Genomic DNA, 17500 nt, shown 5'->3' with positions numbered 1-17500 from the left:
GCCCCCTGCCATAGCCATAGCCAACGGCGCGGGGCGGGGGCGGCTCTTCCGCTTTGTGAGAGCCTCACTCGGTTTTGTAGTCTCGGCAGAAGCTCTTTTAGACGAGGCCGGAAGTCAGGAGGGTTAATCAAGGGAGATTTTAGTCCCCGAGGGAGACTTATCAAAGGCTGCGCGAGCGCGTATTTGCTGTTCGAGAGGTATTTGTGCCTCGAATGAAACGTTTCTGATATAGGGAGTCAATTGAAACATTTTGAACGCTAAGCGAGTTTAAGCTACGGTATAATGTCTAGTGCCGAACGTTTTTCACGGGAGTTTGAGGAAATTGCCATTTGCATAATGCCCACACTTCCAAGTCTATATAGGTATAATAATAGCGGAATCCTAGCGTTGCCCTGGCTGCAAAAATAATTTTAAATGACACAGAGTGTTTTTCTTAATGAAAAGCCTCAATCAGCTGAAAAAGAAAAACACCATATACTGGAATTCACGTGAAAATTTACTGCTTATTTCTGAAATGCAATAGTTTTCCACTTACCTAATGAGATACAATAGATATGAATCGTATACTTCAAAATGAAATTTTAAACGCGACAGGTATTTCATGTATTATTAAATAATACCGGGATTAAGTGGAAGTGACAAAACTTTCATTACTTCTGAAATTATTTTTGAACGAAAATAGTCTTTTATTTCTTACGATCTCTGAAAATCATTTTTAGAATGAGAAGGAACCCACAAAATTTTCCATCCGGCTCCCACTGGGGATGCCTAACCACCCGCAAATTTTGAGTTGTTACAAGGAATATGTGAAATCCAGGGATTTCAAAAAATCCCTAGGGAATGTGTGAAATGACCAATTCACTTAGGAACATTTGGTATAATTGTAATCAACCGGGTAAAAAGGTTTTGTAAACATTATAATAAACACTTTCTTCTCCCACAGGGGTTGTGCCGGCGGACGTACTAGTGAACATTTAGACAACGTTACTCAAACCATAGAATCGCTTCTTGATGGCTACGACATCAGACTCAGGCCTAACTTCGGAGGTGAGTACCAAATTGTTCCCCTGTCTGAAATTATTATTATTATTATTATTATTATTATTATTATTATTATTATTATTATTATTATTATTATTATTATTATCTGAAGAGAGTAGACCATTTTTGAAGCATGTTCTGTTAAAAAGAATGGCAGAATCAGTGAAACTGATTTTATGTAGTCTTAGCAGATGTCGGCCCTGAAGAAAAGAGAATAGTGAGAAGAATTGAAAAGACTTTATATAAAATAATTTCCATTAATGATGCCATTCTTTTTAACAGAATATATTATTATTATTATTATTATTATTATTATTATTATTATTATTATTATTAATCGCATGAGTCACTAAAATGGTGATGAAATTCTAATGAAGCCAGTGTAAATATATACATGCACATACATACATACATACATACATACATACATACATACATACATACATACATACATACATACATATATATATATATTAACACTGGCATCATTGTGATTTCTTCATTATTATTATTATTATTATTATTATTATTATTATTATTATTATTATTATTATTATTATTATTATTATTATTATTATTATTATTATTATCATCGACAAGCATTTTATATAGAGCAAACTAAAAGCCAGTGGTTTGAAAACCACCATCTTCCACGTAACAGAAAAATGTTTTGAACCAGGATGAGAGAGAGAGAGAGAGAGAGAGAGAGAGAGAGAGAGAGAGAGAGAGAGACTCTAATAAATTCACCTTAACCAAAGAAAACTAATCTGGGTACTGAATGTCCTTAACCTACCCTATAAAACATCTATAGTACATATTCCTTACTCTACCATAAACGAATTTTTTTTCTCAGGAAGCCAACGAAGCTGATAAAGCAAGGTCCTTCGAAACCCTGAGATATTTCTGTATTTTTTTTTTCAATTCAAAATGAACTTGTATACTTTATTTCAGAACTCGATTGTAATCTAAATACTCAGAGCTTGTTAATGAAATGAAGATGAACGTGGCTTGATTACTTGCTGTGTATATAAATCACACAGAACCCGGATCTTTAAGGAAAACAAATCGCTTCACTCTGATGAAGATCTAAATTTGAAACCGTCTTAATGTGATAATGCCTATGTTTTCTCTCTCTCTCTCTCTCTCTCTCCCTCTCTCTCTCTCTCTCTCTCTCTCTCTCTCTCTCTCTCTCTCTCTCTCTCTCTCTCTCTATATATATATATATATATATATATATATATATATATATATATATATATATATATATATATACTGTATATATACATACATAGTCATTAGCATTTCAGCTATTCGGTTTCTTTTGTTTGACCGAATTTACTGATCTCTCTCTCTCTCTCTCTCTCTCTCGCTCTCTCTCTCTATCATGAGCATTCCCCCAATAATTTTTTCCATACTTACAACTTGCGCATAAATCACGCAAATCTCAGAATTTCCCGTTTTCCTTATTCGAAGGTTTTCTTCTTCTCTCTAAAACCTCACTAATTTCATGGTCAACGGGCTATTCGGGTGGGTTTGGGGAGGGGGGGATGATTAAGACCTGATCAGTGGAAGGGGGAACGATTAGGGGATGGTCCGAGCAGGGGAGGTGGGGGCGTTCCTAGACTGGAAGGAACACCCACACGTGGATTGTGATTGATATATTCTTGATAAATGGCGTCACTGTTTTTCTTATGCTCGAGCCAGCATTATCCTGTTATTCCGTTTGACACCTCGTGTAGCTCCACGAGACCTTTCCTATCTGTTATTATTATTATTGTCACTATTATTATCGTTCAGAAGATGAACCCTATTCATACGGAACAAGCCCACAGAGGCCACTGACTTGAAATTCAAGCTTCCATAGAATATGGTCTTCATCAGACAGAATTAACAGAAGGTAATGGGAAATAAAGAAAGATGACATCAGTTATTAGAAAAGGAAAAACTATAAATGAATAAATTTCATATATAAACAGTTAATAATATAAATAAATTATTAAAATACAAGGTGAATTGTCTTGAACTTCGGAGGTTCCAACTGCACAACATCCTCAGGGGGGTAAACATAAACAAGCTATGGATGTCCCTGTACTTGGAATCATTACTGTGTAATTGTTATAATTATTAATACTCATAACATTCTCGTCCTAACTTTGATCTTGAAACTACCTGAAATTTTTCGAAGATGGAGCTTCGAAATTTTCTAAACAATACGATCATGAGGGGGAGAGGAAACGGAAAATTCGTACAGAATCCGAAGACGCTGTTTTAAATATTAATCTACATAACATTCTGGTCCAGACTTGGACCTTGAAACTATCTGAATTTTCGAAGATTTAGCTTCGAAAATTTTCAACACAACAGGACCACGATGGGGGAGCGGAAACGGAAAATTCGTACAGCATCTGATAACGCTGTTGTAAGTATTAATCTACATAACATTCTGGTCCAGACTTTGACCTTGAAACTACCTGAATTTTCGAAGATTTAGCTTCGAAAATTTTCAACACAATAGTATCATGATGAGGGAGCGGAAACGGAAAATTCGCACAGCATCCGATGACGTACGTGCTCCTTCCAGCGAGATTCCAGTCTCAAATGAAATACAGCCTCCAATGTCAACGAGAACGTGGCTACTAGCATTAGATCGTGGGCGACTCTTAAGACCAGTATGAATAATAACTAGGCGACCTTCGGAAAATACACTGGCGGATTCTAATAGTAAAGTTCAGTAGGAATTTTCGCTACTCTCAACTGTTGTTCTTTGCGTTTTCCTCCAGTTCCAAAGATGTAATACAGCATATTGGTGGGAACACGGTGCTGGAAAAGTGACGCGTAAATGATATGCTTTTATGATTGTATAAATATTTCAATCGTTAAAATAAACGATTTAAAACATTTTCAAATAAGAAAGAGAAGATAAAGCTATCAAACTACTTTACTAAATTTAGTCTCATGTGTTCTCTTCAGACGGAATGTCATTCTGCTTGTCTCAACTCTGACTGTGTTAACCTAATGGAATTTCACCTTAGAGGGTAAGCAAATTATGTTGGAACAAGGCGGCGAAATTGGGTTAAATCAATAGAGTACTGCAGTGTGCTGAATGTTACATGAATCCAGGAGTCCACTTCCTCCTGCTTGCACCTAAATATATATACAGTATATATATACATACATACATATATATAATGTATATTTATGTGTAACTGTGCTGTGTGTGTGTGTATGTGCGCGTGTGTCCCGTTTGTATTGTATGTATGTATGTATATATATATATATATATATATATATATATATATATGCATACATACACACACAGACATATACAGTATGTATATATATATACTATATATATAGCATATATATATATATATATATATATATATATACATACACATTACAAGTATGTAATTATATTTGATTTTTAGCAATCATGATGCACATGAATCATAATTTTGTTTTCATTTGTTATTTTCTACCTCTCTCTCTCTCTCTCTCTCTCTTCTTCTTCTCTTCTTCTTTCTTCTTCTTAGCAAACAACTTTAAAAAATTCGCCTTAAAAACCCAACCTGAAATGCAATCGGCGGCGGTCGAACTAACGAGCAGGGCACTTGATCAACAGAAGTTTGCGCCAAAAGTTGCTACATGCGGACCAAAAGGCAGCTTTCCGTAATGAAATTGTGATTACGAAACGTCGCCTTCACCTTTGAGATACCACCTCTTCTTCGCCGATTTCGTACACGCACACTTGTGTGCCTCAGGGTGAGGGTGGGGGCATTATACTGTGCCCTTGGGAGAGGGGGACAACTCAGCGTTTGCATTTCTTGCTTTCATATAACGTTTTTATAACCACTTCTCTTCATTTCTTTATCTTATGTATCTTTCTTCTCTCTTCTTCTACTACGTGGCTTCTTGATTTATCGACAAAACTACCATTCTAATTACCAATAATGGTAAATAATGATTAGTTCATAAAACTGGGTTATAAGAATATATCAATAAACGTTAAACTAAAATCGCCTGTCTGCCCACGTAATTTTGAATAAAGGAAAGCCGAGGAAGGTGCAACTCTCCGTCTGTCCCCTATGTAACCAAGGCTTGAGAAGGAGCTTTCATAGGAAAACATAAGCTACTAGGGAATTTGAAAACATGTTTTCATACAGGGAAAGAAAATCATCATAGCGAGCAAGGCATTACCTTTAGCCTACCTACCTAACTATTTACCTACTTACCTAACGCCCTAATTAATTAACAAAAGTGCCAAAATCATTTTCATCCTTTTAAAACTCTTTCTTGAGACATCTTGACAAACATATTAAGTTTATTAAAAAAAAAAAAGTAAAATATCGTTTGACCAATATTTATTCATATGCAATAAATAAATGGGATCATTCTAACTATCAAAATCGACAAAATATCCTTATTTCTATTGTTGCCAATACGATTTATTCTTCTTGCGTAAGTTATTGTCATTTAGGTTCCTTTAGTTTTATCATCCATTTATTTATCCTTTTACCAGTTACCGTGTGACATTTACCTTAATCTAAACCCTCCATTCCATAATCTGATTTATTACTTCAAGTTGTTATTTCGTTTATGCTAATTCATTATATTTCTAAATCGAGTGTTGGTATATCTTTAATCCCAAACTTCAAATGCTTAAAAAAAAAAATTTTAAATCCTTAAGCTTACGGATTCCAAGTGTATTTCTGAAAGATTTTAAATGCATGGTTAGCAAAACACCAAGATTTACACACAAGGAAAGGGAGTTATTTTATCCACATATTTACAGAACGCGAGTGTTTTCCATAGCCGTCTATAATAATAATAATATAATAATTAATTAATAATAATAATAATAATAATAATAATTATTATTATTATTATTATTATTATTATTATTATTATTATTATTATTATTATTATTATTATTAATTACCGTAACAGCATCTTTATTCGCTTCCATTACTAATTTTGTCATTTTTTCTTGCCCCACTGGAAAAAGGTTGTTAACACACACAGAGCTCCAACACAGAGACCAAAATGGAAATGCTGACCACTTTATTTATTCGTTTCCTAATGAGTGCAGATAGCGAGAGAGAGAGACATGGTCTGGAATGGTAAATTTCACGCAACAGAAATCCATCCCCTACCCATAAAAGAAAAGAGAGAAAAAACATAGGAAGATCCGAAAAAAATCTGAGATCAAAAGAAACGTGTTATATAACGCGCAAGATATGAATACTAATACCGGCGATTATACAGCCCTGAGACCTTTCATGTTTTGTGGTCGGACCACAAAAAAAAAATCAAATAATTCTGGTTCGGAAAATTCCTGTATCAATATGAGAGAACGAAGACGATAAAACCGAAAAATCGTGAATGTGGTCTCCTTTCAGCACGAGGATTAGACGACGAAGTTCCTTTGCATGTCTCTGGTTATTAAAAAAAGAGGTGATAGGAAAAATATCGACTTTTTATTCATTATGAAGAAACATTATAAAAAGAACAGCGTCATTACTGTATAGTCTTTATAGGAAGGCGAACTAAAGTAATTATCACATTATGATTACAGCAACAAATATTTTCACAATCCAGCCAAAATTTAGCAATGACTCTTAAATTCGTATTTTTAATGAAAATATAATGGAACTTAATAATAACGCTTCGTTTACCTGTAAGAGTAAATGTATCTTTACTTGTGGTTTTTCGTTGTTTATTGGGATTTAATGATAACTCTTTCTTTCTCAGTTACTTTGCATAGTGTTAGTCAAGCAATACAATGCGTTTTTTCTTGCAACTTGCCAATTTTTCTTCAGTAAAAATATCAGTCAACGATCCAATGACAATTAGAGAGGTAAATATATAATTTTTATCTATTAGGCTTTCTGTTTTCATTCTGAAAAGTAAACATTCTGTAGCCTGGATATTTCTGTTAACTTTCTGTTGTTGTTATTATTATTAGTACTCTATTACTACTTTTCTCAGTTTTATTACTTCATTACTACTTTTCTTATATCTTATTACCTTTATAATATTATAGCATGAAAATCAAAGCAAAGGAAGAGCCGCAACTTTGCCATTATGATCCCATTGAATCTGGAGATGACAATTCCTTAGGGTCGAAAGTCTTTGAATGGTCGTGGTGATTACCGCACTTAGGGACACCGAAATGAGTCACCTGGAACGCTTCTATCTCGTTCCTATCTCCCGTCTCCTTGGGTCAATTAATGGAAGAAATTGAATTAGTTTGTCTTCTCGCCCAGAATTTGGTGAGAAAGAGAGAGAAGAAGCGTTATCCCATGTTACTAAAAATAAGCTTCTCTTCAAATGAAGAGGCTAACTTATTCATTTAAAGAGTAAACTTGTTTCGTGATAGCAAAGATGAAGGTAATTCACCATAGAGCAGGCTAAGTACCTTAATTTCTAAGACAAATGTTCGATTATTTTCTACTCTGAAGGGTGGCTCCGGAACTGTTTCCCTTCTGGTTCTCAGACCATTCTCCACACTAACTGAGATTCACAACAGTTAACGAACTTTCAGGTACTTAATCCATGGCTTAGGTGAACAGAGGAACAATGACTTTTAATAGAACGGGCCTAAATCGTTCTGTCGCTCCCAGGAATTTACTTCCGGACTTCTCGCTGACCACCAGACCAGGAGGTGTCCGGACTTCTCGCTGACCACTAGACCAGGAGGTGTCCGGACTTCTCGCTGACCACTAGACCAGGAGGTGTCCGGACTTCTCGCTGACCACTAGACCAGGAGGTGTCCGGACTTCTCGCTGACCACTAGACCAGGAGGTGTCCGGACTTCTCGCTGACCACTAGACCAGGAGGTGTCCGGACTTCTCGCTGACCACTAGACCAGGAGGTGTCCGGACTTCTCGCTGACCACCAGACCAGGAGGTGTCCGGACTTCTCGCTGACCACCAGACCAGGAGGTGTCCGGGCTTCTCGCTGACCACCAGACCAGGAGGTATAAGCTGTAACTCTTCAGCTCTCCATCTCTTACCCTTAGACAGGCTGCTGACGACAGGGGTACCGTTCTGTTCTAGGTACATGTGAAATTCAAGGAATGAGGTTGCGCTCCCCACCCCCTACCCTCAAAAGTGGCGCTTAATGGTTACTCAGTCACACAATGCCAAACCCATGATCCTTACTACGAAAGATCATTGCCAGAACCACCCTTGTTTATCTCTGCTAATCGGAAAACCAGAGTTAGCTTAGAAAGTCTGCCTAACCAACCATTCATTTTCATACCCGCTGTGAGATATGATGAAGCAAATATGATTTTCAGGAGAAGTCGAAACAAGAATTTCTGGTGTTCGGAACTGCAACCGAAAATGGATTTTTTTTAAGAATAAATGCCATTGCACAGTGTCCACAAACCAATACTAAGGAAGTGGGAACGGAGGCAAAGTAAAATGTTACAAAGTAGGTGCGGCTAGGGACTAAAGGGATCCTGCAAAAAAAACTTTAGTAATGCCTACAGTGCACCAATTGAGGTGCTTCGACGGCACTACACCCTTACGGGAGACGACGATGGAAACCCAATGAGGCTGGCATTCTGATGCCTTTTTCTAGCCCAGGCCCAAATAATACAAAGAAAATGGCAGAAATTATTGTAGGATGGGCTTAACCACGCAGGGGGCAGTAGACTTGAAAGATTAATTAATCTATATTGGCTAATAACAATGTAAACTGGCGCCACAAAGACTAGGGTCACAGGCGCCTTTACGTCATTAGATTAAGCTGTTTTATGGCAACGCAGGCTCTAGCATTTAAGAACTTGTATAAACTTCGTATAAGGAGAAAAAAATAATCAAAAAACGCCCTAACGGGAAAATTAAAGCAGATGACCGCGATTGATTTGCCATTCACCTAAACGGTGTTGCTGGCTTCTTATATGCCCTCGTTGGCTGACTGCCTGATGCCTATCGATTATTGTCCGGTGATTGGTAATCAGATACTTCTGGGATCTTCGGGAGCCGCTGGAAAGCCGCTGGAAAATTTTCTGAATGATTAATCCGGTTCCAGAAAAGGAAGGACGGTAGTAAATCATACGGAGAGAGAGATACAACAGGAAAATTAAGATGATGAAGGAATTTAGCAACATTTTTCCTTCTTCATATTCACTGAAGTTAACGAAACGCGAGCAAAAATTGCAGCAAAAAAAAGTTAATTCATCGAATACATGATGATCAAAGGAAATGATTAAATCCAGTTCGCAAAGGAAGGGGGAAGAAAGGTTATTAAAATGAGAAGTAAACAGACATAAGAAAAAATCAACGGATCCCTAATTTGTCATGGGAACACAAAGAAATGGATTTCCAACAATAGGCTGGAAAATAGAGATATACATCCCTACCAAGACACAGAAATAGACATGCGATATATGTCAGTAAACAGAAATACAAAGTCGACACAAATACATTAAACAATATATTTAATTCTTCATCATTCTACCTTGATATTGTCTCCTGAATATCGTTTATATTTACCAATTAATAATAGATTTAATTTCTATGTGTATTTAAGCCAGTTTTCTTTGAAATCTCACCTTTTCTTTTTTATAGATATTTTAAGATAACTAAGTTTTGCAACTGCATAATTCATTTAAGATTATTTTTACTGCCTTTTACACATGGTCACCTATACATTAATTTATTGTTAAATGTCTTATTTTGGTTAAATTTTCAAGGAAACTGTGCTCAAGCCTTTTAATTTTTACAGTATTCTATTGCTTCCACAGTACGATAATCTTTACAATAAAATTATTAACCTAAATATTCCTCCTTAATACGAAATTTAATGTCATGTTTACCAGTCATCTGAAGACCTTTATTTATTAAACTCTTTATTAAATTATCTTTCCCTGCAAAGCAGATGAGATATTCTCTCTACTCGCTTCAAAATGTTTTGCCAAAAATATACTTAAACTTAAAATTTAAAAAATCTTAAACTTATTGGCATGTTTCAGCATTCGCGTTCATCCAGCACATAATCTAATTCATTGCAGATCATCAATGCCAAAAATAATATTTGCGAATGAGAGAGAGAGAGAGAGAGAGAGAGAGAGAGAGAGAGAGAGAGAGAGAGAGAGAGATCATCCTAAAACTTAGCAAGACTCTTATCATCTTTTTCTTTAGTTTTTGGCCATTTTTTTTTTCGTTCTCCACCCAAACATCCTACTACTTCATCTCTCCTAAATCATCCAGCTTCATTTCTCCAAGGTTTCATTTCATCCCAAGCAGTCTTTCGCCGTCGTTTCATAACATCGGGAGCCATCCACCCACACGTCCCCCTCCCCCCGACTCCCCTCCTCCACCCCCCACCCCAATAAATCAATGGCATGCGTCCACCGCAGCATATTGAGGCCAGAATCCTTTCTTACGCATCCCGGAGTCGCCCTTAGCACAGCAAATTTACCAATGGTCTTCGTCTCGTTGCTTTCACAACACGATTAGGGAGGGGGTTCCGTTCGCTGGCCATAGATCTCTCTCTCTCTCTCTCTCTCTCTCTCTCTCTCTCTCTCTCTCTCTCTCTCTCTCTCTCTCTCTCTCTCTCTCAGGGTTTTGGATCCCGTGTCCTTGAAAGAGGACCAAAATTAGGTTCATTTCCTCTCTATTTTCGCATTTCATGATGGATGGTTGGTTTCGAGTAAGCTGGCATTTTGCCAGCACGGGCTCTTCCCCAGTGCGGTAAGGTGCTGAGGGGGATAAGAGGGCCTTGTGAGGACATTATGATTTTTTTAAAATCGTTACAGCTGATTTACTACTGGCTTAGAATTTCATCAGCTTATGTCAATGCTTAATCTTCGGAGTTTTGAATTTTATTTAAAAAAAAAAACGCCCCTGTACATAAGCAATTTTAACACTAGCTTTCAGTTCTCAGTAATAATAATAATAATAATAATAATAATAATAATAATAATAATAATAATAATAATAATAATAATAATCAGAAGTCAGATTTCTTCAGATTTCAACATATTTAATTAATGAAAACAAATCCCCTAAAACCATAATAATGACCATAGCAAACGATCCTGAAAGATAAAGGTCAAAGGTCAAACGAAGAAGAAAAATGCAGCAAAGGAATAATTTACCTACCTAAAGGAGAGAACAAATAGGGCTGCCCTACTTTTTCCTCTTCTTTGTTCTTTCTTTCATTACCCTACTCCTCTTCTTCTGCCAGAACAAAACTAGCTCTTGACTATATCAACCCTGACCTACAAACCTAAGGATAATGTTCTTCCGGGAAATGAATCGGTATTTCGACCGGGTGGGTTGGGTCCACAGCCGAAATCCCCACTTATGTAAGGTTGGGTTAGGTAAGGTTAGGTTATAAAAGGAAAAAAATCAATGCATAGTATAACCCACAACACACACACGCCCGCCCCCCCAACCTCCGACCAGCCCCACCAACCCACCCACACACCCTGAAATGTAACTGCTTAAAATCTGTTCAAGAATTTGCAGTTCAGGGCTTCAAATTCTGGTTTTGTTTTATAATTTCATTTCTCAAGCCACAATTCTTGTTGTTATTGCTACAATAATACCTGAGATTACTTCTTCATAATAAGTTCATTCTTGCAGGATATGTTCAAAAACTGACCTAACCAGAATTTCACTGCCCTACCAAAAATTTTATTGCCTTATGTAAAAGGAAATTTCAAATTAGAAAGTCCACAACGTTCGTTTTATATCTGCCCAAATAATAATAATAATAATAATAATAATAATAATAATAATAATAATTTTATTATTTTTATTCCTATTATTATATTGTTACTATGAATAATAATATAAATAATAATAATGATAAAATTCGAAAAATGTTTCGTAAACATTAAGCAATTCGATATGAGTTATCAAGAATATAATAATACACTTGTATCCGAAGGTGATCGAACATCGCTTTACGTAAGTCTCTGCGTCAGAGCGGAGATACAGGCGATATTTGTTCCTCTCTCTCTCTCTCTCTCTCTCTCTCTCTCTCTCTCTCTCTCTCTCTCTCTCTCTTAGTTTCCAAATTGTTTATATTTAGATGCTCGTGTGTAGAGCGGCTGCAGTCGTTACGTAATTGTGTAATAAACAAGCCAATGAGGAGGTTAATGAGTGAATTTATTCTTTCGTGATCAAGTGCACTGGCTCGTTAATCATTGATTTATGAATTAGGTGAAGAGTCATTGAAAGCACGTAAGAATTAAATGTAGAGTTAGTGGAAACATGTGGGAATTAAATGAAGGGTCACTGAAAACACGAAGGAATTAAATGAGGAGTCATTGAAATCACGTCTGAATTAAATTAAGTCACTGAAAACATTTATGAATCATATAAAGTTACTGAAAACATTTATGAATCATATAAAGTTACTGAAATCATGTATGATTTAAATTAAGTCACTGAAAACAAACATATATTAATTGAATGAAGAGTCACTGAAAACATGAAAGAATTACATGAAGTCATTGAAAACATGAATGAATTAAACGAAGTCAGTGAAAACATGAATGAATTAAATGAAGAATCATTCAAAATATGTACCGGTTAAATGAAGAGTCACTGAAAACATAAAGCAGTTAATTAATGACTACGATAACTTATAAATCGGCACTATATGAATAAACACAAAGCATGAATATGTCTGCAGAAAAATAATTGTAAATGAAACAAACAAATGGTCAATAATGAATAAATCCACTACAAGAAACGTTTAGTGGTTAAAATTAATTACTGTTAAACAAACAAATGCACAGAAAAACAAACAAATTAATATGTTAATGAGTTAATAAATGAATTATGAAGCTCTTATAACGGACACAGTCTTCTTCTAAATTGGTCGTTCTGTTTATGGAAAATTAAATCAAATCGATAAGCTCCTATAATCACAGCCATTTTGGTTCCAAATCGAAAATCTATTTTGTATTCTGCCAAATCAAGGTTTTTTTTTTGGAGATAAAGTTTATCAAGATTATTAATAAACATAAAGTTTATAAAGGCACGGTTTATTAACCGGACCGTTGGCGTGACTTCTTTTGTAACTAATTTTGTCATTACTTTTGTTTGCCCTTTCCATGTATCAGATTAACTTTTTTATCATTAATCTTATTCTTCGAGAGAAATTGACTTTCTTTTTGATACAATGAATTCCTACCTTCTGTGTTCCCTTTCAACATTTATTATCCTAACATTAGCAACAGGCATGAATAATGTTTTAATTTATTTTTGGTTAGATACTATGACGTCCATTTTTGCCATATTGCATTTTTTATTTCTTTGTGCATTTACTACAATTATTAAATGTAGATTGCTCTATTAGGTGTTAATCAATGGGTCCTATCTTTTGCATCTGCCTCAAGTTGCTGTCCACTCTCTACTTCCACATTCTTATTCTTACAGAGCAGGTAAACGAAACCCATATGTCACACTGGTAAACTCTTACCGAATGATTTGTTTTTCTTTTTAATGACGGGTGCAAATCGAAGCAAGGTAAAGTTTACAAAGTTGGAAAACTAGGTCGTCGGGAGGGTAAGAACCAAAATGACGGGATGAAAAGAAAAGGGCGTGAAGTAGTGTAGCCGGGGACCAAAGGAGTACTACGAAAATTCTTTTGCGACTGTCTATTTGCCATGTTAGGCATAGTCGTAATTGTGCAGCAAGCTAAATATGAGACTAAGCCTGAATTGTTCATTTCTTCACTGTTTAACAAACTTATATATATTTCACCTTGTTGACATTAGATAACTTGGCATTTCCTCTTTCCAGAGTATCTTACTTTGCTTGTTGCTCAGTTACAAATATGCTTATTCTTACATATAATGTCCCGTGCAAGTTAATCTGTAAAAGCTACTTCACTGTGGGACATCCCTCTAATTAGTTTTTTCACTGTTTGTCGTGTACATAATGCGTATAAAGTGCAGATATAAAACTAGACGCTGTTCAAAGAAGTTGATTCTGTCCATTTCTTTTCCGGGCATACCAAATTATGGTAATTTAAAGCAAACCTCACTTCGTGGTGAAGACGAAGAACCCGTCAGTCCCTTACGAGATATTTGACGTTTTAACGGTACCATCTTTCCAAACCTGTCTATCTCTTGCCACATTAGGGTATCATATAGGGCCCTGCCTATAAATATAATAATAATAATAATAATAATAATAATAATAATAATAATAATAATAATAATAATAATAGTAGTAGTAGTAGTAGTAGTAGTAGTAGTAGAAGTTGTAATAATAGTAGTAGTAGTCGTTTGAGTCTTAAAATGGAGAAACAAATGCACAGTTATGCAACAGTATTATTATTATTATTATTACTATTATTATTATTATTATTATTATTATTATTATTATTATTATTATTAAACAAATTATTATTATTATTATTATTGTTATTATTATTATTATTATTATTATTATTGGAGAAACAAATAAAGTTATATAACCGTATATATATATATATATATATATATATATATATATATATATATATATATATATATATATATATATACATTTAAAAATAAAACCAAAAAGAAAGCGATCGAAAATCTGTTAGATTCCTTATTCGTACAGGTTCCCGAAAGATCTCAGTACAACAACAACAACAACAACAACAACAACATCAACAACAACAACAACAACAATATAATAATAACAATAACAATAATAACCGGGCCGGAACGCGAAGACCAGCGAGCTGAGAAAGATCAAGACAGTTTCCCGAGAATTGATTCTCCGTCAAGACGTGTGACTCGCTTTCAGGTCCTTTTGTTAGCCACGATGTCTTTGTTTTAGAATGGGCAAAGTTGGCGTCTAGAGGGTTCACAATCCACGTGAACGGATGGATGAAAATCCCTGAATTATGGATTATGAAGCATATTTGACAAATATAACGAATGGCTTTCGTCTCCTTGAGGACGTGAGTGGGTCTTCTTCTCTAGAGAGTGAAAGCTACTGTCTATGTTTATATAATATTTAAGCCAATGCATAAATGTAGAGTTTTATTATATAATGATGTAGACTATGTTATTCCCCTTTCTTCTCTTAGTGTTTTATTAACTGCAAATGCTCTTTAAAACTTATGAAAGGTTGAATTATATAACCAGTAAAGACGTTTGTGAGCATCTCGAGAAAAATAAGACAATATATATGAAGACTCTTTGATGTATTTATTTCTTATATTCATTGCATAACTATAAGAAGTTATAATTATAATCATATTTATTTTCATTATCATTTAATTCAGTACATAACTCCACGAAAGGCAGAATGGTTTAACAAGAGCACTTTTTTCTTTATCGAAAATTTTGCAATGTTGATGAACACATTCACAATAAAAAACCAGGAATTAAAACAGAAAGTTACTCATTTAAAATGATCCATTTGGCTGCTTTCATTTCCTAAAAATATCGAAGAACCTTTTGTCATTTATATTAAAAATCCAACTGTTAAACAAGAAGACTCAGAACGGCGTAGGAAACGTTTAATGATGATCAATAATTTATATATTTTTATTATTAAAGGAAAAAAGGGAAATATACCTTCATAATTTATAATTCTGGTTCTTCTATTCGACAAATATTCAGTTTAAATATAAACTGGCTGTGTTTTATAATTCTGATATTGCAATGAAAATTCTGATACGACTTGAAGCATCATCATATCATTCATACACTGTATGACATATATATGACTGATATCATTTTCTGATTTAATAAACTTCTAAAATTTGACTTGATAAAGACTTGCCTCTGTTAGTATTGCCACACCACCACAATCATTTCGACACCAAATCTCTCCTGACTTAATAAAGCCTTCCATTCAATGGCATTGCCGGAGAAATGTGGCCGTTTTGAAATGAAAAGAAAAAAAATATGACGGGACTGAATGAAGCCTTATATTCGGCGCTTGCTTTTCAATTGAAGTCGCTTGCTTTGTGCAAAAGCAGCGTTCAGGAACGTGAGACTGGCTGTTGTATTCTTTATTCAGTTTAAATTTTTCATGCTATGCAGTAACCGCAGGCTGAAATATTCAGGCTCGCATTCATTCACTTCCTCATATCGATGAAGCGAGTAATATTTGTCGCTTTATTTATTAGTGTCTTTGTTTTCGTCGTCGGCCTTGAGGCATGAGCAGGAATTCGGGGAAAATGTTCAAAAGGGAGTAAATTCTTTTCACGCGAAACCCCGCTCTTGGTTAAACGTAATTAACGAAAGGCGTTGCAGTTGCCAAATGAATATTAATCTCCGATCAATGTTTTCATTATTATTCATCTTCGCCAAGCAAGACTTTCAAGAAAATTGATAAGCCACGCATGCATGAGCAAAGAATAAGTCTGAGTGTACATATTTATAATATATTCAGTTGCGCGATTTTGTTAGTTCTTGGAATTGGAATGTACGATTTGGGCCAAAGGCCAAGCCCTAGGACCTACGAGGTAATTCAGCGCTGAAAATAATGTTGAAATAATTAAGAGAGGGTGGAAAGTAAGACGGAAAAAAGAGAATATGAATGGAGATACAGTAAAAGGGAATGAAAGGGGTTGCAGCTAGGGGACCGAAGGGACGCTGCAAAGAACCTGGCACGCCTACAGTGCACAAAGCGTGAGGCTAATTGATGGTACTAACCTTCTACGGATTTGCTTTAGTTCTAAACATAAAGAGGATTTAATATGATAACATTTTAGAAAGAGGTGGATTCCAAAGAAATCTACCTTTCGGTTGCTAATGTCTGGTGGACGGCAAGTTGTTCATTTATTCACGAATGCTCTGGACATACAGTAGGACATTATAAGATTATATATTTTCTTTGCTTTAATTGGAAATTTTACTTCACACCGTACTGTGTCACTGAGAACACTTCAAAATAAGCACTGGAAATGAGCTACCTTTTACTGATGAAGATAAATTTAATGATAAAGACTTGTATTCTCTTTAAGAAACCCTTTCCGTTTTAGATAGAAAAAGAGGTGAGAGGGGTAGCAAGATCTCTCTCTCTCTCTCTCTCTCTCTCTCTCTCTCTCTCTCTCTCTCAAACGAAGCCATTGCTAAACACGACGTATCTGTTTCACCCTCTATAAACGTAAATATTATTACAGTGGATGCAATTTAACTGTCACATACAACAATCAAAATAACAGTGGTTTGGTTTTATATTCATCATATATATAGGCTATATATATATATATACTGTATATATATATATATATACACATACATACATATATATATACACACAAATATACATACACATATGTGTGTACGTGTGAGAGTGCGTGCACGTTTACATATCTACAATATGTGTCTATATTTACATTTATATATATATAATGTATGTATGTATAGGAAGTGTGTTTGTGTGTGTGCGCGTCAGCGTTCGCGCGCGTGTGCATATGTACAATATGTGTACATATAAATATAGCATGCTTTAAATCACAAATACTTTCATAA

At 35.1% G+C, this 17500-nt stretch overlaps 1 protein-coding gene across 2 annotated transcripts in view; it reads left to right on the top strand.

Moving 5' to 3' along the window:
• LOC136834255 (gamma-aminobutyric acid receptor subunit beta-like) overlaps positions 1-17500 on the top strand; it is a 172445-nt gene that overhangs the window by 36851 nt on the left and 118094 nt on the right. For both annotated transcript variants that reach the window (XM_067096600.1, XM_067096599.1), the window contains exon 2: positions 944-1047. In XM_067096600.1, coding sequence (XP_066952701.1) covers positions 944-1047 — 104 coding nt within the window. The remainder of the gene's footprint in view (positions 1-943; positions 1048-17500) is intronic.

Source organism: Macrobrachium rosenbergii, chromosome 53, assembly GCF_040412425.1.
Source record: "Macrobrachium rosenbergii isolate ZJJX-2024 chromosome 53, ASM4041242v1, whole genome shotgun sequence".
Taxonomy (NCBI): domain Eukaryota; kingdom Metazoa; phylum Arthropoda; class Malacostraca; order Decapoda; family Palaemonidae; genus Macrobrachium; species Macrobrachium rosenbergii.
This window is presented reverse-complemented; position numbering and strand designations above follow the sequence as displayed.